The 23,603-nt window shown below is 42.8% G+C and overlaps 3 protein-coding genes across 5 annotated transcripts in view; 1 reads left to right on the top strand and 2 right to left on the bottom strand.

Moving 5' to 3' along the window:
* The window catches only part of LOC143426989 (uncharacterized), a 37,849-nt gene extending 30,665 nt beyond the window's left edge, over positions 1-7,184 (top strand). For both annotated transcript variants that reach the window (XM_076900767.1, XM_076900768.1), the window contains exons 2-11: positions 239-455; positions 892-998; positions 1,825-1,961; positions 3,194-3,394; positions 3,759-4,102; positions 4,362-4,581; positions 4,655-4,960; positions 5,054-5,644; positions 5,759-6,474; positions 6,681-7,184. In XM_076900767.1, the coding sequence (XP_076756882.1) occupies positions 250-455; positions 892-998; positions 1,825-1,961; positions 3,194-3,394; positions 3,759-4,102; positions 4,362-4,581; positions 4,655-4,960; positions 5,054-5,644; positions 5,759-6,474; positions 6,681-7,056 (3,204 nt within the window). In that variant the 5' untranslated portion in view covers positions 239-249 and the 3' untranslated portion in view covers positions 7,057-7,184. The remainder of the gene's footprint in view (positions 1-238; positions 456-891; positions 999-1,824; positions 1,962-3,193; positions 3,395-3,758; positions 4,103-4,361; positions 4,582-4,654; positions 4,961-5,053; positions 5,645-5,758; positions 6,475-6,680) is intronic.
* LOC143426990 (uncharacterized) overlaps positions 1-23,603 on the bottom strand; it is a 316,082-nt gene that overhangs the window by 23,119 nt on the left and 269,360 nt on the right. The gene's annotated exons all lie outside the window — the stretch shown is intronic.
* On the bottom strand, positions 9,994-13,343 carry Taf5 (TATA-box binding protein associated factor 5). Of its 2 annotated transcripts, none has more exons than XM_076900795.1 (11): positions 13,165-13,343; positions 12,807-12,992; positions 12,520-12,722; positions 12,254-12,450; positions 11,967-12,171; positions 11,584-11,703; positions 11,370-11,521; positions 11,114-11,251; positions 10,855-11,048; positions 10,471-10,762; positions 9,994-10,321 (listed from the first exon to the last, which is right to left on the bottom strand). In XM_076900795.1, the coding sequence occupies exons 1-11, from the start codon at positions 13,225-13,227 to the stop codon at positions 10,107-10,109; spliced, it is 1,965 nt and encodes a 654-aa protein (XP_076756910.1). In that variant the 5' UTR covers positions 13,228-13,343; the 3' UTR covers positions 9,994-10,106. The 2 variants fall into 2 exon arrangements, with proteins under 2 accessions (XP_076756910.1, XP_076756911.1); XM_076900796.1 differs by having other exon boundaries at positions 11,370-11,515; positions 13,165-13,342.

Genomic DNA, 23,603 nt, shown 5'->3' with positions numbered 1-23,603 from the left:
TTTCCTGTTTGTATCTTGGTTACCCTTTACGAGATTCACCCTGGTTTAAATCCACGCTTCTCTTAGAAAGCCTCTTCTTTTCCCTCCAAGTATGTTCAGAAGAGTCAAAGACGAGTCAAGTAGAGGAAAAGTTATTTGAATAATCTGTTTATTCTGCGACGATTCTCTGGTTACGATTATTTATGATGTCGATGAGAAACGCTTTGTAATCTTGTATTTTTTGTTGGATATCTTTCAGGGTGAGGGGGCATGTTGATGTGCCGGCGGTTGCTGCTGATCGCAGCCGCGATCACGGCCTCGATCGAGGCTGGCTCCGCTAGTTACCACCCCGGGATCTCTTCAGACTACTCCGGTTACCCTGGCTTCCCGTTTTATCTTGGTCTGACGTCGCCCGAGTCTTTGTCAAGCGCGACCACCACGCCCACGACGAGTTTTGAAAATGTGCCAGGCTGCAGGTAAAAACCACATTTCACGAGATTAACTTGTCCAGATACGGTGTTCTCGATGTCACCTGGTGTTACCCGAGGTAATTAATAATACCTTTTTGTCAAGGTATCCAAGCCAATTAGCGTCAAGGGAAACAGTAATTCTGTTGCAACTTTGAATCAAGATTAACCGAAACGAATCGCTTTTATGGATGATCCTGCAGGTTTTACGAGACAAACTTAAAGTGGCCCTTTTACTGGGGCAATATACATCTTCTTACCCTCGTTCTATCGTTATATTTTCTATTTCTTGCGTCGATAAGAATGGGATCGTATCGTGATTCAAAATCGCGACGATCGTAGCTGGCGATGGCCGCGCGATTAAATCGTATACGCGGCCACGAGATATTTATCGTGTCGAGATAAATTCTAGGGGGCGCACGTTTTATTTGCATTCCATTTGCAGGCCGTCCGAGTACTTATGCGGCACCGGAAACTGCGTCGCCCAGGACAAATACTGCGACGGCGAAAATGACTGCGGGGACAAGTCCGACGAGCCGAAATATTGCACCCGTGAGTCTTTTACCCGACCTGTTTCGCTCGAGCCACGAGCGCCATTTCCGACTGGGGCTTTAAAATTCAATTGGAGTACGAAGTTAATTTCTGGCTCGTCGAGATCAGCGCTATTTCGTAGATCGAACGGCACAAGTGGCCTCCAATTTGGAATATGTATCGATCGCGTTAACTGGGAGAAGCTCACGTCTGGCATGTTCCTAAAAATGTCCTACAGCCGTGCTAAATGAAAGATTCAATTAAGGATAGAACTTGCGAGGAACTGCTACATCGATGTCTTTCTAATGACGTAACTTAACACTTTGGAACTTATGGACGCCTTGCATAGTTTTGTACAATACCCTGTGGGCATCATACGACGTTCTTTATATTTAAAACTACCTCATCGAGCAACGTTACCAAACGGATCATAGAAATCGATAATCAGACGACAAACGAACGACTCACAATTTTTCAAAAATATGCGAGAACCCTTCATACAGCGTCCAGTGTTGAAACGAGCAGGGTCGAAACCTTTTTCGAAAGTTAATTCGTCAGTCTTCAACGCGGCTAGATTATTTAAACTTGAAAGTAGACGTTTCCATCGAGGGAACTAGCTTCGATGCTATTGTTCAACCTGGGGAACGCATCAGAGTTCTTCGCAATTGCTCTTTCAGTTGGCTCGCAATTTCGAGCTCCGTGACGCGGTATCAAATCAGCGGAGAGTCGGGTCGGGGCGGGAGGGGTGGGAAAAAAGTACGAAGGGGGATGAGAAAAGGTAGAAAACGGCGCTCGTGGATCTCGCGAGGGGATTGCAGGATTTTTATTTCTGTACATCGTTCCGCAGCGTGCAACAGAACGTTGTACGGCGACGTCGGCCGGACATACAGGGTGGAAGTCCGCCGGCCGAGGGAGGATCGACTGCCATTCTTGTGTCATCTCAACTTCACTGCCGCCGGGGCTGATCTCGGAGACCTAGTTCAGGTGGGACGCAAGAAGGGACGCGTGAGCGCGCGCGCGCATCGTTGAATCCGTAGAAACATAAACACTAACACGACGCACACGAGTGAAGGAAGACTGTCACTGGCCAGACAGGGGCGAATAATCATTTTTTGTTGGTCTACACTTAGAGTCGTTGATTACAGACACGACTGTACGCGCTCGCATCGCTCAATCCGTAGAACATAAACGCTAACACGACGCACACGAGTGAAGGAAGACTGTCACTGGCCAGACAGGGGCGAATAATCATTTTTTGTTGGTCTACACTTAGAGTCGTTGATTACAGACACGACTGTACGCGCTCGCATCGCTCAATCCGTAGAACATAAACGCTAACACGACGCACACGAGTGGAGGAAGACTGTCACTGGCCAGACAGGGGCGAATAATCATTTTTTGTTGGTCTACACTTAGAGTCGTTGATTACAGACACGACTGTACGCGCTCGCATCGTTGAATCCGTAGAAACATAAACGCTAACACGACGCACACGAGTGGAGGAAGACTGTCACTGGCCAGACAGGGGCGAATAATCATTTTTTGTTGGTCTACACTTAGAGTCGTTGATTACAGACACGACTGTACGCGCTCGCATCGTTGAATCCGTAGAACATAAACGCTAACACGACGCACACGAGTGAAGGAAGACTGTCACTGGCCAGACAGGGGCGAATAATCATTTTTTGTTGGTCTACACTTAGAGTCGTTGATTACAGACACGACTGTACGCGCTCGCATCACTGAATCCGTAGAACATAAATGTTAACACGACGCACACGAGTGGAGGAAGACTGTCACTGGCCAGACAGGGGCGAATAATCATTTTTTGTTGGTCTACACTTAGGGTCGTTGATTACAGACACGACTGTACGCGCTCACGCACGCATGCGATCTTCAGCAAGTAGATTGTCCCTTGAACGTTGCTTTTGTAAGTTCGTCTATCCCGTTGTTTCAGCTTCAGAGCCTTGCTGGAGTAGTTGGAATTTTCTACAAAAGTTTTATGTAAAGCAACTCCTTTATATTTGCCTTGGAAGTTGGCTGGTTCTTAAAGAAATGAGAGCGTGTTAGAATTAAGAATAATTCAAAGACTGTAACAGGGCTCATCGTGTTTCTTTGCTTCGCTGTTATTTTATTTTTTACTTCCTCTTTAATTTCATCGCTTGCTTGTATGTATGCGTCGATCGAAGTTATTGATTATTTTGTTGGAATTACAGTTAACATTCGACACGTTCACCGTGGGTCGATTCATATCGTTCACGTCGGAAGGATGTCCGGATGGTTACATGACCATTCGGGAGGAGGGTCGACCAGCGACCGGTGGTCAATGGTGTGGAAGCGCATGGGGGTACACGGTGTACTACAGCGAAACACCTTCCATCAATTTAACTTTGTATTTGCTACGGTTGTCCGAGCAGGTAAGCGTAGATCCACTCCTCCGAAAAAAACTAATACACCTTGAGGGGAGAGTTAAGTAAGCTTCTTAGAGGGAACGTCCCTTTACTCTTTTTCTTCTTTATTCCATCGTCGTTACATTACAGAAACGAATCGCTGGTTTTTACGTTACAAGGCTACGATTACTGTGACATAAAGAATTTCTGATTTCACGTGTGATAATTAAAATACAATAATCCATTACAAGTCTAATGACCTAAACTTTCAGTAACAATTTTTCTTTTTTTCTTTTGCATAAAGACAAAGTGTCGAATTTGTAGGATTCGTAAAATCAGAATATTCTCTGCTTTGGTTCTCTGTTTTTAATCAAATGTTCTTTCTCGACAGGGTATTGGCTATAATTTTGACTTCAAGTTATCGTACAAGTTCCTGAGACGTAGCGAGGCGCACCTCAGATACGGCAACAGCAGCATGTCCACGTGGCGTGGGGAGCTGGTGAATGGCACGTATTGCGATCGTGTTCTCACCAAGTGCGACACGCGAGCCTGTCGGCTTCAATCGCCGAATTACCCGGGTGTTTATCCGAGGAACGTAACGTGCTATTACAGGGTCGAGCAAAATCGGTCGCCGCCGGGGCATCGAGCTTTGCTGGCTGTAAGTCAGCGAAACAGTCATAAAATACACATCAAAGACCAAGTCGTCAAGTACGATCGCAGCCAGAGGATATTAAGGTGTCGTTATCGTTCGTCTTCATCCTTTAGACCTTACACACCCTTTTCTTTTTTAACTCTTTTACATTCACTGTCACGTCTATCAGCAAAAGTAGGAAAAACATTTGTTTCCAAGGTAGTTCGTCTCTTAGATTTCTTCTGACACACATACAAACGCCTCTGAATAATAATAACAATAATCGATACATCAGTTTTCCCTGTACAGTCGAGGAAGGTGGCTCCAAGAGCGTTGAGATCGACTAATTAAACGATTTTACAGAGTTTGGGATCAGTGCAACGTGGTGCAAGATTACTTGACAGTCTACGACGGTGGCTCTACCTCCGACAAGGTGTTGGTTCGACTTTGTGGTGGTGACGCGGTGCCAGATATCGTCAGCAGCCATAGCACAATGCTTTTGGAGTTCCATACATCCCCGTACGACAATCCCTTTCACCCCGTTCCTTTGTCGTTCTTGCCCGGTTTTGAGCTCGAAGTTCAGGTAATTCGTGAATGCCCTCTAATTACACTCTCGCTGATCTTTATCTAATCAGTGGTACGACTGCGATTTGAAGGTGCTGTTCGTGGACGAGAAATCCCGTAGCTTCGTGAAGGAGAACAATAACTGCGACTTTTATATATCCAGCGACGAGAGCTCATCAGGGATCCTGGAGAACCCGAAACACTCGCTGCCACCGAACACAACTTGCCGCTACCATTTCCAGGGGAAACCAAACGAGATCGTTTGGCTGTCCTTCGTCAAATATTATGCTGCCAGTGTCGACGCCGTCGCGAGCATCGACGTTGCTTCCGACTGTAACGCGAAGCTTCTTATTTGGGACGGCGATCGCACGCTAGATAAATTAATTTCCAAGCGTAAGGTGCGACTTCCATGCTCCTCCTTTCGATAACCACCTTCTCTCGATTCTCTAAGAGCACAGCCACGTTATCCTCTCGACCATTCTAATTTCCAGAATATCACTCTGATGGGGCAGTTCTGCAAGGACGACACACCGCGTCTTTGCGATCACAGCCTGCTGCGAAACGGGAGTCGTTACGCGAGGCCGTGCAGCCTCGCGGAGAGCTACGTTTCCAGCGGCAGGGATCTCACCTTGGAGCACATACTGCGTCAAGGAAGTGCACTTTACCCGATAAGCTTCGTACTGCGCTACGAGTTCGTGCACGAGGCGGTTTCCTGTAACCACGTGTTCGGTTCCTCGTCTACTTCATCCACGTCTTCCACGTCCTCCCTCTCCTCAGCATCGTCCTCCTCCTCCTCGCTGTCGTCGCCCGCCAAGGCGGGCAAATTCGCGTCGCCTAAGAGTGTGTTCTTCTACGGCCGCGGTGGTGCGCAGAACATTAGCTGTGTGTACCGTTTCGAGGCTGAGCCGGACCATAGAATAGAACTGTCCATAACCAGAGCCTCGTTCGGGGATAAAGGATGTTCCTCGTACGTGGATCCGTTGGTTAATCGTTGGACATGCGATCGACGCCTGGGCGACTCTACAAAAATTGGCACTGCAGAGTTGATCGTGTCTGAGTACCCTTGGCAAGGAGTAGAATTGGTAAAGCCATTCAGACTGCCATATCATCTTACTCATTTCAACAAAAATTGATATTTTCATACAATCGCTCGAGTGTTCTGATCGTTCTTGCGCTAATAACGTTCTCGTATACAGGTCCGTGACTGTCTCTGCTCGAACGTGAGCGACAGAGTCGTCCTGAGGAGCCTGATGTCCAACGTGGTGGAGGTACGGTTCGCGGTGACCCTGATGAACGTCACTCAGGACTACAGGGACTTCTACTTCGAAGGGGAGTATCGTTTCGTCGCGCTAGGAGCGGACGGTTGCTCGACGAAGCTTGAGAAGCGACGATTACGCGGGACCAGCGGCGAAATTTCTCTCAGAAGTCCTCTGCCGCGTGTAATCCCCGGCGTGGCCGCCGTGGAAGAGATTCTGACCAACACGGAGGATCTAACGGCGACCCAGTGCGTGAACGAGCCGTGGTTGATAGAACCAGAGGACGCGCGCATCAATTATTTATATTTAAGAACGGCTGGATACAGCATCACGTTGGACAACGTCGAGGAATGCACGACGTTGAACAGAATCGTCGTCTACTCTGCGGCTAACACGAAGGATCGCAGCGTGATCTGTCCCGAGGGAGGCGTCGACACTGCCAGAACGGTGGACTTCTTCTCTGGTGGCTGGAACTACAGCGCCGTCAACGCTACCGTGGCCATGGCGCAACATTCGAGGAGCTTCGTCGTCGAGTTCCTTCAGAGGGAGCCAGGGTTCTACGCCGTCACGTGGATGGCCATTTCGAAGAGATCTCCCAGTCCAACTGCCGGGCCTAATGTTTTCACGATACTGCCTCACGAGGACTGCCCTTATAGGTAAGACTTATTCTCGTATAGCCTCATCAGCAGCAACGAATTAATTGGTCAGTATTTTAATCCCTCTCAGTAACTATTTGACCAGTAAAGTAAAATTATTTGTCCAGCAAAATACAAGTCCTATTTAAATCTATTTCTTTCAGTAACAAAGTCAACTAGTCTTACTGCTAATTTATATATCCTTTTTATGAATGTCCGTTCCGCAGATGCCCAGAAATTCAGGCGTGCATAAGTTCAGTTTTATGGTGCGACGGGATCCGTCACTGTCCCTCCGGTTTCGACGAGGAGGAAGCCAACTGTTCCTACCGCTTTGGCGTGACGCTGCTCTACGTGGCGGTAGGCGCCGGCGCCCTGGGTATATTCCTGATCCTGCTGCTCGCCACCGGCTGCCTCAAGTACTGCCTCTATCGACACAAAGCTCGCAAGAAAAAAAAGAACGTCACGCTGAACGTGAACCATCTGCACGTGAATCACACGCACCACAACAACGGTCTAACCGGTAGCCGGCTGAGCGGGCGCTACAACCTCGCCACCCCGCAGGAGATGTATCTGGAGAACTACGGGAAGGACAGTATTTGTTGACAATACGCCATTGCCAATATCGAGACCACCGTGTGAATATTGCAGGATTTTTAAAATACGCCTACCTCGCTGGCCTCTTCTGATCCCCTCCCCAGAAACCCCCGCGGAGAAGAATGGAAACAGACGACAGAGTCCGTCGACCGAGCGTTTCACTCTCCCCTCTCATCTGGCGGCATCCGCCTGGGCGCAAGAGAAAAGAGAGAGAAAAAAAAATAAGATAAAACATATACGCAATAATCGTATTAAACTCTCGTAGACCAATTCGAAGGCATTTAACACGAAGGAGCGGGTCCCGAGTTGTTTCGGAGCCTCGAACACGATCTACTCTGTTTCATTTTCAATTGGAACGATGCTCGATGTGAACTCAACGGCTCGTTTTACAGGTTGCAAGTTCAAGTTGAATCGAGACAGGATTCGAGCGTTTAAATTTCACAGCATCCAGAATGCCAGGCAAAAGGGTAGATCGACGGGGAGTGTTCGCGCCGTTCGAGCAATTCGTGTATACGGTTTTCACGATGAAACCGCGGTATCACAGTAGCCACTAGGAACACACGTTTTTTAGATTAAAGCAACGAGCGACGACGAGAAGACGAGAGGAGCGCGCACGGAGCGTGCAAGATTGTACACTAACGGAAAGAGAAGGAGGCGTAAAAGCGAGCACGGTTGATGCGTACGAATATATGCTTTTAAAACGATGTAGGAATCCGTAATTCGCATCGGGAGAGATTTTTATCACATGGTTGGTTGCAGATAAACGAGTGCCACAAACGTCCACGACGTGAAACGACGCAGAGTAGAATTGGCGGGATGAAGAGGGAGCCAGTAAAAGATCCGCTGGAACGAATTCAGCATAAATCGCATGTGAACATCGAGGGGGCAAAGCGAAACGAGACCACTACTGTGATTTTTCTTGAGAAGAGGAAATTTCTGAAGAAACATACTTGGATCGATGCGCGCACTTTACAAACAAGCATTTAACGAAAACCCTGGAGGAAGGAAGGAAGCGAGGAAGAGATTATTTCGATCGATATTCGTCATTTTTAACAACACTTATTACGGCCTCTATAATTTGATAAATTGTCGTGTTTGAACGACGATATTCATATGCAATTTATCCTAAGGAATCTACACTGACCAAGATCAATCGAACGCGTATTCACTCACCCCCTCCTGTTTACCATCTTTACCATCAAATCGATGTTAATCTGCGTCGATCCGTCGACAGTTCCATCGTTTTTTGTAAGAAACACGCAGAGCAGCCCATCACGATCACTGAAACGCGGGGATGTAACTGTGCCATCCGTGGCTCTGATCCTGGCCACCGTTTTGCGATTTATCCGACCGTCGATGCTTTACATCCTCGCGTTCACCGCGACCCTAATCTATCCAGATTTCATAAGTACGTTAAACGAAGATGATATAACATATAGTTAAATCACACATGTAACCTAGGTTTGATATCGATGCGCGAGGCTTGACTGGGACGTAGAGATTGATGTATAGTTGATTACCGTTTAAACGAACGCGAAAACGTGAGAAGTGGGCGACGTGGGAACGACGACGCGTACACTGTAACCCTATTGCGAAAGTGTTAACTGCTAAAGGAAGGAAAAAATGAAAAAAAAAAGAAAAAAAGAGGAAAATCGCCATCGTTTCACGTACGCACACAGAGCCACACGTACGAGGGGAAAGACATAACTTACATTACATACCACATACACACACGTATGGTAAAAGCGCGTATAACTTACGTCTGTATGCTGTGATAGAAGTAAGCGTATCAACAATCGGAAATAAATTTCTCGCGTGAACTTGGTCTCAATCGTGCCTGTGTACCCTTTGTAACCTGTGAATCGAAATGCTATCTACTGCCGTCGTTAATCATTTCATCCGCGGTTCCATACGTCTAATACAGGGACTAATGTCTTCTATGGTTTCAGTTCGATGCCGTTTTAAAGCGAGACGCGGCCACGTTTCAATGGGAAACACTTTCGAGGAGCCAAGTGGAACGAAGGAAATCGTTTCCTTTGAAGAGGCTCGGATTTCGTTATTCAGCTCCTGTCTCAGCCGACCTTCGAAATAAGTGGCGCATCCAGTTTCTTAAAACATGTATCTTGGTTTTATATTCACCCTACTTTACATTCGAACGGGGCTTCTTTCTTTTTAACAGGACACGCTTTTGAAGGCCCATGTCGGTCAGCTATAAATATAGTTCCTCAAATGAAATGTTCAATCTCGGTCACCGGCGGCTATCTTGGCAATAATTTACGCGAGTTTATTGAAAGTACCCTTTGAAATCGTCCTTTACACCGTGGCCACTATCTTGTTTCGGAATCTCGAGGTCTCCTTTCGATTCATGCTTAAAAAGCATCGCTTTGTACGAACATCTTTTACGGTTCTTTCAAAGGGATTATTTTTATAAATGAGTCCCACTTCATTCTCGATTATTTCGCGATTACATTGTTAAGGAGCAGGATTATTTAGCAACGCTGTTCTATTTCAGCGGATAATTCGATAGATGCTCATGAAAGTACAATAGGAGCTAACGTTGGAACGGCAAATAAAGGACGGTGGACGTCTGCTTTGTGTGTCCGTCACTTAAACATGGAAATAGAATATGGATGCATGAAATTTAATAGCCACGGAGAGATGTCCATCCCCGGTCAATCCATATTCTACTCCTAATTAAAGTTCGTCAATCAGATCTCCTATATTCTGCGAATCTCCTTTGTTCTTGGAGTTCCGTTGGCTTCGAACGGACACTATTGTCCTCCCTTCGTTCGCCAATTACGACACGTAACCAGAAATTAACTGGCTGCCTCTCTGGTTCACTCTTTTCTTCCCTTTTTTTTTTTACAAAATAATTGCAACAAATGAAGGCCAATGGAGTTTTAATCGAATACAATGTCGCTAGGTATAGTTCAGGTACGTCGCATGATCAATGTGTAAAAGTTTATTAACAAATGTTCTTATATTACAACAATGACGAACCGATGCCAGACCGTATCCGATCAGTAATGCTAGAATTCGTTGGCAGACGACTACGTGTGCTAAGTCGACTCGAACATTCCAACGCCTAACAATAAATTTCTTCGCGAGAAGTGTAGCGTCAGCACGGGTGAGTTTTTCGTCGCGAATATTCGGAGGAGATACGCCTCCGCGTTCGTCTTCACGTCCGGATTGTGCGAGACGTTCACGTCCTCCAGGCTCATCTCTTCCGCCAGTTTCGTAAAATCCCACAGCTTGATCGTGCTGTCCAACGAACCTGAGGGAAATCACGAGAATATCACTCTGTTCTCTTCATTGGCATTCGCGTTTGAGCCTTGATCATCGGAATACGTGTGCTACGATCGATTCGGATAATCAAGATCCCACTGTATCGATACGAGATGAGAACGGTGAACGTTGACTAACCAGAGACCAGTATATTTCCGTCTCTACTGAACGACAAACAATGAATGGTGCCGGAATGACCTGATAACGCTGCGACTAGATGGCCGTGCGCTAAATCCCAAACTAAAACACGATGATCAGCGCCGGCGGACGCCAGAAATCGCCCCTCTGCGGAAAAAGCAAGGGCGTAAATCGGGGCTTTGTGTCCTGTCATTAATCTGACTTGGCTGCCGGTTACGCAATCCCATAATCTTACTGTCATGTCGCTGGAACCGGTCGCTACGTAGTTCGAGTTCGGATGAAATTGCACTACCTAAAGAAGAAGAAACAGAAACGTTCGTTTACGGGATTTCGATTCGTTTCGAGTAAATTGTAAACCCGCTGCTGAACAGAGAGTGAACCTACGTCTACGTCCGAGTAGTGACCGGCAAATATTCGTAGAGGCTGGTGAGAATCGGTCACCCACAGTCTGGCAGTTTTATCGTGGGAGGACGTTGCGAAATAGTAACCGTGCGGCGAGAATCTTACGCACCATACCGGGAATAAGTGTCCCTTGTAGCATACGACGCACGTCCACGTGTGTAGAGACCATAATCTCACTGTAAAATATAGTGTAATATAACAGTTACCGAATACAATTAGACTATAACACTTTAGAGCATACCTGTACTGTCTTCTGAAGACGAGAGGAGGAGATTTCTATCTGGACTAAACGATAAACTGTATATTGGACCATTGTGCCCGAACAACGACCTCGATGTTTCCGCTGTACGATCATCCATCATTCTCACTAGTACGTCGTCTGCAGAGCCATGTTAACGAACACGTTAGCGGGCGCGGTAATAAACGTTTCGTGGCCCGATTGCGGGGCTAATCGAAGCAAAATGATAGCCAATTTGTATAGAATCAAGTATATTTACCTGCTTCTCTGTCGATGTCTTGCAGCTGTTCCCCTGTCTTCATCAGTCTTAATTTCTGTGGAACCAAGCTCCACACCTTTATACAAGAATCACTGAGTCCGATGGCCAGTAAACTCGAGTCTTCCGCTACTTCAGCCGCTGTTACACTAAATCTATTATTAAATATATGCTTGCATTCGTTTGACTTGGAGGTATTATTTTTGTAAGAACTTACGAATGAACGGTATTCAACAGCGTGTAAAAGCATATGGATGGCAACGTGTCCGGGCCGACTACAACGCGTTTCGATGCTTCTCTCAATGCCTTTGCTTTCTCCAACTTGTCCGCGTCTTTTCTGTACTTGATCAGATCGTGTTACCTTCGGCGCGTGTGCACTCGAAATCTTATCACTTAAGTATGGATGTTTATGCTCGTGTTATTACCACTAACATAATTATTTAAATAAACGACAGCGAGTACGTTTCACCTGCTAAATGTTATAACGCCAAGTTTCTTGTATATTCTTACGTATCGTGTACATTTTGTAATTTTCTACATATCTAAATTTTCTATAAATACATAAACATCCATAGTTAACTTGTCACTAAAATTCCTTACAAATTAGGCAAAGGCATTCTGCCAACTGGTGGTGCATTTGGATCTGATTTAGTCTTCTTGGAAAATAATGGATCCTTCTTAGCTTTCTTCTTCTTTGGTTTATCCCCATCTGCACCACCTGTGTCGTCCTCCTCTTCTTCGGTTGGTGGCATACACTGAATATCTGGCTCCTTCAGAAGCCCATAATATACTTTCGCCTTGTTGTCTGAAGTAAAAGATATCGCTCGGATAAAACACTTTTTATTGCTGTTGAATTTCAACAATTTACTCCTAGAGAATTTAATTACCCTGTCTCGTCGCTTCGCCAACTACTGCGCCCGAGGTCGCATCGATTTGTTGTTTATTCCTTGCCACTCCCTCGTACATATCAAAATAAAGATGCTCTTGTATAATATTTAACAGTACGCTATGCTTCTTTTCTTGTAAATGTCGTTTCAGTATAGAAAGAGTGTCCCTCGACATTCTGATTATAAACTGATTAGATCTGCAAGTGATTCCGCATTGTAGATAATGAAGTATTGTATTATAATCACACCGATTCATTTATTCATACTTGAAGGTATCGGTTAACTCATTTCCAGACATTTGGTCGCGTTTAGTCACGTTCGACAATCTCTTCAGGTCGTTCTGGTAGTATCCTTCCAGATTCCCACCGAATTTCTCCAGTAACTGCTTCGCCTCCTCCGAATGATTATTGTAGACCAATTCAAGGTACATGTGTACCAATACAGGGTACAAAATAGTGCCCAATTCATGCTATTATTTAACAACGAATACATCTTTTATACTCAACCATACGTTCCGATTACGCTTACTTTTAACGTCTATCCAATAATTCACCTTGTATATATCTAGGGAACCTTCGACAAACTTTTTCAACTCGCTGTAAGCTTTCTCGTAGAGGGCTGGATCGCCCTCGCTTTTGTAGGCAGAAAGAACGCTATTTACTTCAGAGTCAGTCTGTTGAGCATCATCGGGAGAGATGTCTGTTAGATTCGCCTCCTTTTTAAATAGCTCCTCCGTTCCCTACAAGAGTAACATTCACGAAATTGTTTCAGTAATATACGATTAAACATTGTGCTAATAAATTCCATGCAAAAATACAAAATTATTCGATAGCTCTTTGATAAACGTTCAATGTTTATATTAATGTTTGAGGTTAGAAAACGCTCGACGGTGGATATTCCGCGTCAGGTACCTTCAGATTGTATTTTCTGAGCAGCTGCAGAACCGCAAGCATAGTACTTTTCTCGTTCTCCATTTTGAATCAATTTTTATGTCAATAATCCGAGATATTTGTTTAGAAACAAGTCGCGCAAAGAAAATACACCATCTACCTCGTCCGAACGCGCACGTAGGCGCGCGTATACAGCTTGTTCGCATCGTAATTTCTAGTCGTCGATGCAAGTAGCGCTAGAGTCGCTTTATCTGTCTTCTTTTTTCAAACGCGATTCAAATTCGAAGCGTAATCGCGCGCAGTAGATCAATACGGATTCAATTTTTTAATACGATATATTTCAGCATTTTTCATTCCTTACATTTTAATTTGTACGCGTTTCAAATTATATTTTGTGTTTTGAAATAAAATAACAATTTATTTTAATTTTTTTTCATTAGTGGTGGCGCCATCTCTTCGAAAAGCCCTCAAACTGGTCGCACATTTTTATCGACACAGAAGTGAACTGCTGTGAGACACGTGGCGCTATCTCTTCGAGAAGTCGTCAAACTGGTCGCACATTTTTATCGACACAGAAGTGAACTGCTGTGAGACACGTGGCGCCATCTCTTCGAGAAGTCGTCAAACTGGTCGCACATTTTTATCGACACAGAAGTGAACTGCTGTGAGACACGTGGCGCCATCTCTTCGAGAAGTCGTCAAACTGGTCGCACTATTTTACCGACATGTAGGTAACTGCAAGCTTCAACGCGCGGGAATTTTTCAAAGCAATCTAAACTATACAAATTATTATAAATTAGTTACTAGAACGGAGAAATCCATATTTTTTGTCTTCAGTACATAACTGAGGATTAAATAAAAGTAAAATTAATATTTAAATTGAATTTAAATACAATTCGTACAAGAAAAAAGAACAAAACCCATTATTACTCGCAATTTATAAGTTCTACCAATTAGAAATTATTTAAATCCAATTGATTTGTATTAATTAGGTTGGATACATCCGATACGAACTCGATTTTAACAAAATCTAAGTCAAATAACACAATTTCAATCAGAATATTCAATGCTTAATAGAAACCTACTCGATAAAATCAAAATTCTGCAAAAATTCCTAAAGAAATGCTCAAATAATTACATACGCTACTGTAAAAAATAGCTAAGAACACAAATTCACAATAAAAATACGAAAACTAATAAATTAGGGGCTAATATAATAAAAAAATTCATTTTCTCAGCTCAAGGCGGTCAGAGGAGTGGGGAGAGCGTTAGGTAGGGGCAGAGCGAGTGGGGGTATATAAGGACCTCGCAGCCCTCGCTCGAGCCTTTTGCTCGTTTTGACGTCGAAGTGTGAGGGTCGTGCTGGGTGGGGTAGCTGTTGATTTTAGTGGCTCGTGGTGGGTGGGAGGGATAGTGGTCGACTATAGTGGCTCGTGGTGGCCCATTGTGGCCAAGCTAAGAGTAGTGAACTATAGTGACTGATTATTGTGACTCGTGGTGGACCATAGTGACCAATGGTGGACGAGCTGAGGACAGTGGGACACTGGTGACTCGTGACTGAGCCAAGGACGCATAGTGGACGAAGTTGACTGACTGTGGTCACTCGCAGTGGCTGATGACCAATGGTGGACGAGCTGATAATATTGAGACACTGGTGACTCGTGACTGAGCCAAGAACGCATAGTGGACGAAGTTGACTGACTGTGGCGACTCGCAGTGGCTGATGATGACCAATGGTGGATTAGCTGAGGATAGTGGGACACTGGTGACTCGTGACTGAGCCAAGGATGCATAGTGGACAGAGCTGACTGATTGTGATGACTTGGTGGTCGATGGTGGACCGACAGTGGCTGAGTTGAGGATTGTGGACGATGGTCAGTGACTTCTGGCTGGTCTGGTGTTTGGTGAGTGAACAAATGAAAGCTTTTACTGTTAGTTTATGCTGGCTCTACTATGCCTTCTGTTACATTATGTCGATCAAAATTAAACGCGATTTTTTAATTTAAATCTATCGTGTATTGTTGGGTCCCTGCGTAGTCACCTCCCCGTTGGTGGACCTGGGAACTTGGTATCGTGTTCCAGAGACCGGTCTCTCGAACACGATATCAAGCTAAGGACTACGCACGTAGACATAAGTGTAATTGTAAACTCGATACTAAAAGTATTAGAATCAGTTCAAAGATTACGATTTATAACTTCTGTCTTGTATTATACAAAGATTTCATAGATTTACTTTCATTATTTCTTTTATTCATTTTATTATTCAACTATTATTTCTTTTATTCATTTCATTATTCAACTATTATTTCATTAATTTTGCAGTAGATTAGAGTAATTGAATCACTGGTACTTTTAGTATCGAGTCTTTTGCAGTGCAATTTAAATTTCTCAAGTCCTTTTCAGGACTTTGGAACTTTAAGTTGGACTGCAAATAGTTTAAGTTAATTTTAATGAACATATTTGTACATTTACATAATATAATTTTATAACTGTGTAACCCTGAATCCCTTCTATCCTGATTTTCCTGATTTCTCTCAATCGAGCTTAATTATGGTCGATGTTGATCAGTTTATTGGGTTGTATTCTCCTTATTCTTTTTTCTAAACACCATTGGTCGAAATTAGGGAGGTTTAAAACAATTCTGCGCAATCTGTGGTCATTTTTATCCTTCTATGGTGTTTGTTCTTGATGGAGGGTCGTTTAATGATTGGAACTCAACTTAATCTCAATTTTATTTTAATTTCTTTCTGTATGAGCAAGAACTCGCTTGAAATCATTGTAGAGGTTGATCAATGAGTTTATATCCATCAATTCTGTGATTGTAAAGTAGTTTCACTATTCTTTTTATATTTCAAATTGAGAAAATGGTACTTCTTGTGAATACAGTGTTGAAGTTCCACTTTTTCCAAGATTTATTCCAACTGTTTCACGAGAACAGATTCTCTGAAATTATAATTAAGGCAAGTTATTAGAAGAATCTTAAAATTTCTGTTGTTCTCGTTATTTTTGATGGTTCAAAAATTCATTTCGTTCTTTTTTCATCTCAATTTCTACGTTCAACACTGCACCACAGCTGGACCACCCTTAGATAGCCATGGAACACTTGCGTCCTTAATTATAAGCCCTTAGATCTAACTAACTTAATTCTAACTAAATTGTACAAAAATTGTAAAGAAATCCATTCTCTTACCCAAAGTGAAAAATATCTATTTCTAAAATCGCGTGTAGTCAGTACCAATAAACATGCGTTACATTCTCCCTTGAGTATTCTAAGTTTCTGTTACGTAAAATCGCTTCACGTATTTTTCTTTTCTTTTCTATTCGTTCGAGATTTAGTCTTCCATTTCCACGCAGCGAAATAGTCGATGCTCAATCAAACTGATGTGGTTTTCGGAGCCCATCGAGATTTCGCAGCCCTTGTCGATTGGTACGCCCGTTGGGTACTCGATTTGGGTATAGGCTTAGCACATTGGACGCGCTCATCGCGGTTCGTTCCGAGTAGCTCCTACCCCGTGTCGCTGGGGTCCTTGGACCTGCTGTAAGACGACTTGGGGCGGTCTGCGAAGTTCGTTCTCGTCGATGGGCAATGCGTCCTACTGCTAAGCCTCGCTGAGATCTCGATGGTAGCCGCATTCACCATTGGGGAGAGCGTGGTATCAGCTGTTTCGTTGTAAGACGTGGCATAAACTTCATTTGCTCGCGATTCGCGTCGGGTATGGTTCATCTAGTGATTAATATCGAACCATCGGGTTAGAATCCTCTCGCGAGAATCTAACGCAGGTTTATTTGGTACTTGTTCGTTTTGATCGCGTCGCGAATTTTTATCTTAATTCTTAATTGAAATATGTTCCTCTTCTTAACTTGAACTTAACTTAATTTTGTCTCCATTTCTACTAAGTGTCATCGTATTAAATATCGCACCGTGGAACACTTTAATTTTGCTAAAGTGTAAGTAGAGTCACTTTACAAGTTTCACTTTTGGTAAGATAGTGGCATTTCTCGTTATCCTCGCATCTCAATGTCCATACTACAATTTCTAAAAGTCTTTGATAGATTTTAGAGAATGTATTGTGGATTACGCGTTTGAATTATTAAAGTAGAGTCAGTCCTCGATACCTTCTGTATCGAGAACACAAATGTAATGGAGGGTGGATGGGATTAGGGAAATTAGGGATGGGTCCCTGCGTAGTCACCTCCTCGTTGGTGGACCTGGGTACTTGGTATCGTTTTCGAGAAATTAATTAATTTCTTGAAGAAATGAATTAATTTCTCGAAAACGATATCATGCTAAGGACTACGCGCGTAGATTTACTCCACCTATTTTATCGTGAAACTCAAAAATAGGGACTATTATAATAGAAAATTATCTCTTTATTGCTTTCTCTCTCATCTTAATCACAGAATTTTAGAGTTTTGCTTATTAAATAAAGAAATACATAATAATACTTTAATTTTCATTGAATAGACAGAGTCAGATGAATTATATCTCGCGCTTAAGGGTAAGAGAGAGAAAGATATATAAGAAAGCTATAAGAAAGAGTGAGACAGATGTTACCTACTCTATTGAAGAACCTCTGGCGCCATCTCTGTAAAAAGTGCTCAAACTGGTCGCTCAGCATTATCGACAGTGAAGTGAACTGCTTAAGAACTACTGGCGTCATCTCTGTGGCGAGTGTGCAAACTATTCGTCGAGTAGTTTGAGCACTTTTCACTGAGATGGCGCCAGGGGTTCCTAAGTGGTCACCAGTATCCATCTCACTCTTTTCCATAGATTTCTTATATATCTTTCTCTTTTTTTAGTCGAATGCGGGAGATATTTGACTCTTTCTATTCAGTGAAAATTAAGGAATTTCTTTATTTCGTCAGCAGTGCTCTAAAATTCCGTAATTAAGATGAGAGAGGGTGTAACAGAGGAAAGTAGAGACTATTTTAAAGGAAAATTGATTGCTCTTTTGCAATGCAATCGATAATACAAGTGAAATTAGTGTTTCTCTGAGAAAAACAAAGATTCCAATTTTCTTTGCTATTTTTGCAATTGTGACATAGGTTTATATGAACTTTTTTATTACTTTTAGGGTCTACTATCAGCTGTCAAAAATTTATCAGACGAATAATGAATCACTCTTTATAGTAACGCAGAAGAAGGAAGGATGTGACGTGATAGGATCCTTCTTTGAAGAAAACGAAGATCCTATTTTTCTCTGGCATTTTTGCAATTGAGACCAAGGTTTATATAAAATTTTTTATTACTTTTGAGATCTAGTATTAGCTGTCAAAAATTTATCAAACGAATAATGAATCACTCTTTATAGTAACGCAGAAGAAGGAAGGATGTGTCGCGATAGGATCCTTCTCTGAAGAAAACAAAAATCCCAATTTTCTCTGCCATTTTTGCAAATCTGACCTAGGTTTATATAAACTTTTCTATTACTTCTAAGGTCTACTATCAGCTGCCAAAAAATTTGTTAGATGAGCAGTGAATTATCCTTTATAATAACGCAAAAGAGGAAGGATGTGTCGTGACAGGATCCTTCTCTGAAGGAAACAAAGATCCCAATTTTCTCTGCTATTTTTGCAATTGGGACATAGACTTATATAAACTTTTTTATTACTTTTAAGGTCTACTATCAGCTGCCAAAAAGTTTGTTAGATAAACAGTGAACCACTCTTTATAATAACGCAAGAGAAGGAAGGAAGTGTCGTGACAAGGTTTATTAAAACGAACAAGCCAAGCAATCTTCAAAATAATTTATTAAAAATGTCGCATACTCGATACTCGAATCGGTAATCAATAATGGTATAATTAGTAACTATATGCATGTCGTGTGAGCATGTTTCCGGAGATTCTGTTCGAATTTCTTTTACGTCTGGCCAATCCCCAATCACTCGTCATTCGTCCCGTAGAAGTGTCGTTCAGGCACAAACGACGTGACCTCTCATCGTGGGGCTGGCTATTCGAAGTCGTCGTCTCGAATTACCATAGCGATATCTCATAATTTGAAGCAAGATTCCTTACTGCACCGAATTAATTCGCACTGTGGCTGTTTCCTCGCAGAAGAGGATTTCATCGAGTCGTCAAGGTGTTTCATTTCATTCTTTTCTTTCTTCTCTCTCGTGCGATACACGTGTCTTTGGCCTGACAGATACATCTACGACCATTTCTACACAATGCTCGCCACTCTGAACATGTAATGGTGCACGAGCTTAGCTTCTACGCGCGTGAGTTATTGTCGGACCTGTTTCATCGTTCCTCACCGTAAATCGTGTCGTCTGTGTTCAGGTGCGTTCAAGTTTTCCGTTCGTTTCTTACTTCTTTGCGACAACAGTGTCTAAATCGTGGGTGTTTCGCTGTTCTACAGATTCTTATTCAGTGTACTTCGCGTCTTGCATCTTCGCATAGCTCGTGTCACGTCGGTAAACAAGAGATCAACGAATCGTTCGAGACAGATTTCTCGTTGCCATCCGAATAAGAAAGCCACGATGGCTTTACGTGTAACCTAGAGACGTTCGAAATTCGAAAACCAAGCGTCTGCTGATACGAATTCACAGAGTAAACGTGGAATACAAAAGAGATTCAGGGCGTGGACGAAAGGAAGAGTATAAAAGGTGGTGGAGGATCGACGATACGGGATGTATTCGACGAAAATTGAGATCCTTGTCGAGGATTTACGACTGTCGCGAGATGGCATCCACGCGGATGCTGTACGAGAAGAACGGCAGGCAAATTGCGAGCTGAATGCTCGAGATATTCGCTCGTTCGTTGTTCACCGCTAATTACGATGATTATCGCGGGACTTCGAAGCGTTTCGAACGACAAACGCTGTCGAGCAGTCTTCAGGAAGAGTTCGAAAGCCACCAAAATGGCGACTGCTAAAGAAACCAGGCCTGCACGTTCGTGCACACGCTCGATACTCCAAATCGTTACTCTTAGCTCTGTCTTCGTTAATCGTAGCAAAGATAGTGCTCGATTATTCGTTATTTACGCATCGATTCATTGACGAACAAAGTTAGAGCACAAAATGAGGAAATGATAATTTATTGGGCTTTAATCAGCGAACGAAAATTAATTTCTATGCAGTGATCGTTCGACTGCTAAGATTGCAGCTGTTTTAACTTCGTTTTCTCTTATTTTGTACTGTAAATTTATTCTTTTTCTATATATAGTATCGTATCCTACGCGATATGATTACTTTTACGTTTTTGCTAGTTTATTTTTTGAAAATCGTCAGGCTAGGAAGAGCAGAAAACGATTTGGGGAATTGCCATACGTGGACAGGCCTCAGTTACGCGATTCTTAAGTTTTCTGTGTTTGCGTATACTGTTGTTGTCTTCCTTTCTGGTTCTTCTTCCCTCTGCTTCGAGCTCGTTCGATACATCGTTCGTTTTTTTTCTTTTCTTTTTACAGGTAGTCGATTATTAAACTTAATCGTGTTGTGCTTGTTTCTCGATCTCGATTATCGCGATTAACACTTACGTTTAGTTATGTACAGGGAACCGTGCGAATTTTCGTCGATTCGTACGCGCGTCTACCGGAAGTCGTGCCCAGTCAGCCTCGCAAACGCATTTTCAACTCTTTCTTTTGACAATTTAGTGGACTCAGAAGGTAATTAAGGGAATAATAATTGTTTCGTTCATCTATTTCTTCGATCAATGATCAATCGTGTGTATTATTAAGAAATAATTATTATTCCCTGACGATATTTAAACTTGGATGGTAATTAAGGGAACAATAATCATTTATTTCTTCGATCAATGATCAATCGTGTATTATTAAGAAATAATTATTGTTCCCTGATATACTTAAAATTGTACGTCAGAAATGAGAACTGACGAGCACCGTTTGTTCCATGGAACAGTATGAAAAATAATATTAATTAATTGGTATGTAATGGATGATTGAAATGTCAAATAATTGAAGGTTAAACTGTTAAGCTGGCTGACTGTTGCCATCGACTTTCCGTTCGTCAATCTCACCGCGTTCATGGATATGGTTTTACATCGTAATTTAATAATCCCTAATCGTCTACATAGTTATTCGTGATCTAGATTTTAAAACTCGTACGTGTATAATTTACGTTTATTTACAATCGAGTCGCTCGTCGTTTATTTACAGCCGACACGCCGTCCACGCGGGTCCGTTGCAGCCGAGTTCCATTCGATTTTCTCGATCTCCTTCGAGAGCCTTTTCGAGACTCTCAGGGAAGTTCCGTGCCAGTCTAATTGGCTTCGTTGAGACTTGCTGCCAAGTTGCGCCACTGTTTTATCCGTTATTAAATCAGACGGTCGATAGAGGCTGGCTGATGGGCTTCTGCAATATTCTTCGATGTGGCGCAACTCGTGGATTTAGTGTTGCGATAATGGGGCGGTTGGAGAGATCGATGTACGCATATATCGCTGATACTTCAGGATTTTCGATTAAGAAACTCTTAGACGGTGCATTTACATCGTCAATGATCAAAAAAACCCTGAAATATTAATAATACCTCAGGATTTTCGATAAAGGGACTCTCAGACGGTGCATTTACATCGTCAATGATCCAAAAAACCCTGAAATATTAATAATACTTCAGGATTTTCGATAAAGGGACTCTCAGACGGTGCATTTACATCGTCAATGATCCAAAAAACCCTGAAATATTAATAATACTTCAGGATTTTCGATAAAGGGACTCTCAGACGATGCATTTACATCATCAATGATCCAAAAAATCCTGAAATATTAATAATACCACATTTCTGCATGAAATTAATCATTTTAATGAATAGGTGTGAACGTCCCATAAAGAAATTCGTAGACAAGCAAAAAAGACCCTGAAATATTAATAATACCACATTTCTAGTCTCTTCGTCCTCAAATTTCAAATTTTTCCTCTCTTTCATGACATAAAGTTAATCGTTTCAATAAATATGTGTGAACGTCCCATAAAGAAACTCTTAGATAAGCAAAAAAGACCCTGAAATATTAATAATACCACATTTCTAGAGTCTTCGTCCACAAATTTTCAATTTTTTCTCTCATTCATGACATAAAGTTAATCGTTTCAATAAATATGTGTGAACGTCCCATAAAGAAACTCTTAGATAAGAAAATAAAACCCTGAAATATTAATAATACCACATTTATAGTCTCTTCGACCTCAAATTTTCAATTTTTTCTCTCTTTCATCGCATAAAATTAATCATTTTAATGAATACGTGTGAACGTCCAATAAAGAAACTCTTAGATAAGCAAAAAAGACCCTGAAATATTAATAATACCACATTTCTAGAGTCTTCGTCCACAAATTTTCAATTTTTTCTCTCATTCATAACATAAAGTTAATCGTTTCAATAAATATGTGTGAACGTCCCATAAAGAAACTCTTAGATAAGAAAAAAACCCCTGAAATATTAATAATACCACACTTCTAGTCTCTTCGTCTTCAAATTTCCAATTTTTCCTCTCTTTCATGACAAAATTAATCGTTTCAATAAATACGCGTGAACGCCCCATAAAGAAACTCTAGCCAAGCAAAATAATCATATTCGAAGTGAAGAGAGCAATAAAATTAAAAGGTAAGAGATAAAATCCACATAAATGTCTCTCGTTCGTTATCGACGCTTCGATGCTCGACGCTGGCGAACGGAACTCGCGCGCCGGAAACCACAGTTGTCGACGAAGTCGCGAGGCATGGGCGTTCGCTCGATCGTTTCGTCGCGATCAGCTTCTTCTTCGATGACAGTCACACTTCGAGGGAAACAGGAGAACCGTGTCGCTGATTCGCCCGCGCTATTTTCCATTTTTATTTTTTCTCTTCCTCGACGCATCTTCGCTTCCTTCTCGTTCCTCCGGAAGCGCGCGATTCCTCCTGGCTGCGGGGTTTTGCGAGGGTGGGCGTGAACGAAACGAGAACTGGGCCGCGTGAGCGATCGTCTGGCAATAAATCTCTCGCGTTTCTCTTCCAGAGAAACTTCTCGACGTTATCTGCCTTCCTTCGTACCGCGTAAATCTTTGCTGGATCAGTGTTGCATTTTGTAGACTGGTTGTAGACTCGATTTTACGTGCTGCTTTCCTCTCCCGCGTTTCTTTGCGTTCCCCAACGTTGAATTCATTGAAACGGGTCCAAGTTTTCTCGTCGCCTCGTTCGAAACGTTATCTTGAACGCCTCGTAAACGGCTGTTCGAGATCGAAACGTCGACGAATCGTTCCTGGACGCGATTATCCCCTAATTCGACAGCAGTATCCGCGATCGAATCGATGCTGCTGGTTATTATTAACTGGTGGATTCTCGTGAATTCGACCTCGAATCTCCGCGAGGATCTCGATTGGGAACGTTTCGACGGGTTCGAGCGAAGGAACGGAAATGGCAGTGAACTGATAACACGTTCCCCTCGATCTGTGGTCGACGAGGGAGCGCGAAACTAAAAAAAGTGCGTCAGTCTTCGACTCTCTGGGGGGTGGGTCGCGACGAATCGTGATC

The sequence above is a fragment of the Xylocopa sonorina genome, chromosome 9 (genome assembly GCF_050948175.1).
Source record: "Xylocopa sonorina isolate GNS202 chromosome 9, iyXylSono1_principal, whole genome shotgun sequence".
Classification (NCBI taxonomy): domain Eukaryota; kingdom Metazoa; phylum Arthropoda; class Insecta; order Hymenoptera; family Apidae; genus Xylocopa; species Xylocopa sonorina.
This window is presented reverse-complemented; position numbering and strand designations above follow the sequence as displayed.

Coding starts and splice junctions, on each gene's coding strand:
- Taf5 (XM_076900795.1), bottom strand. CDS start 13,227: ATGGAGAACGAGAAAAGTACTATGCTTGCGGTTCTGCAGCTGCTCAGA. Junction 11,522..11,583: donor CTGTTGAATACCGTTCATTC/GTAAGTTCTTAC, acceptor ATTTAATAATAG/ATTTAGTGTAACAGCGGCTG. Junction 10,763..10,854: donor GTCACTACTCGGACGTAGAC/GTAGGTTCACTC, acceptor CTTCTTCTTTAG/GTAGTGCAATTTCATCCGAA.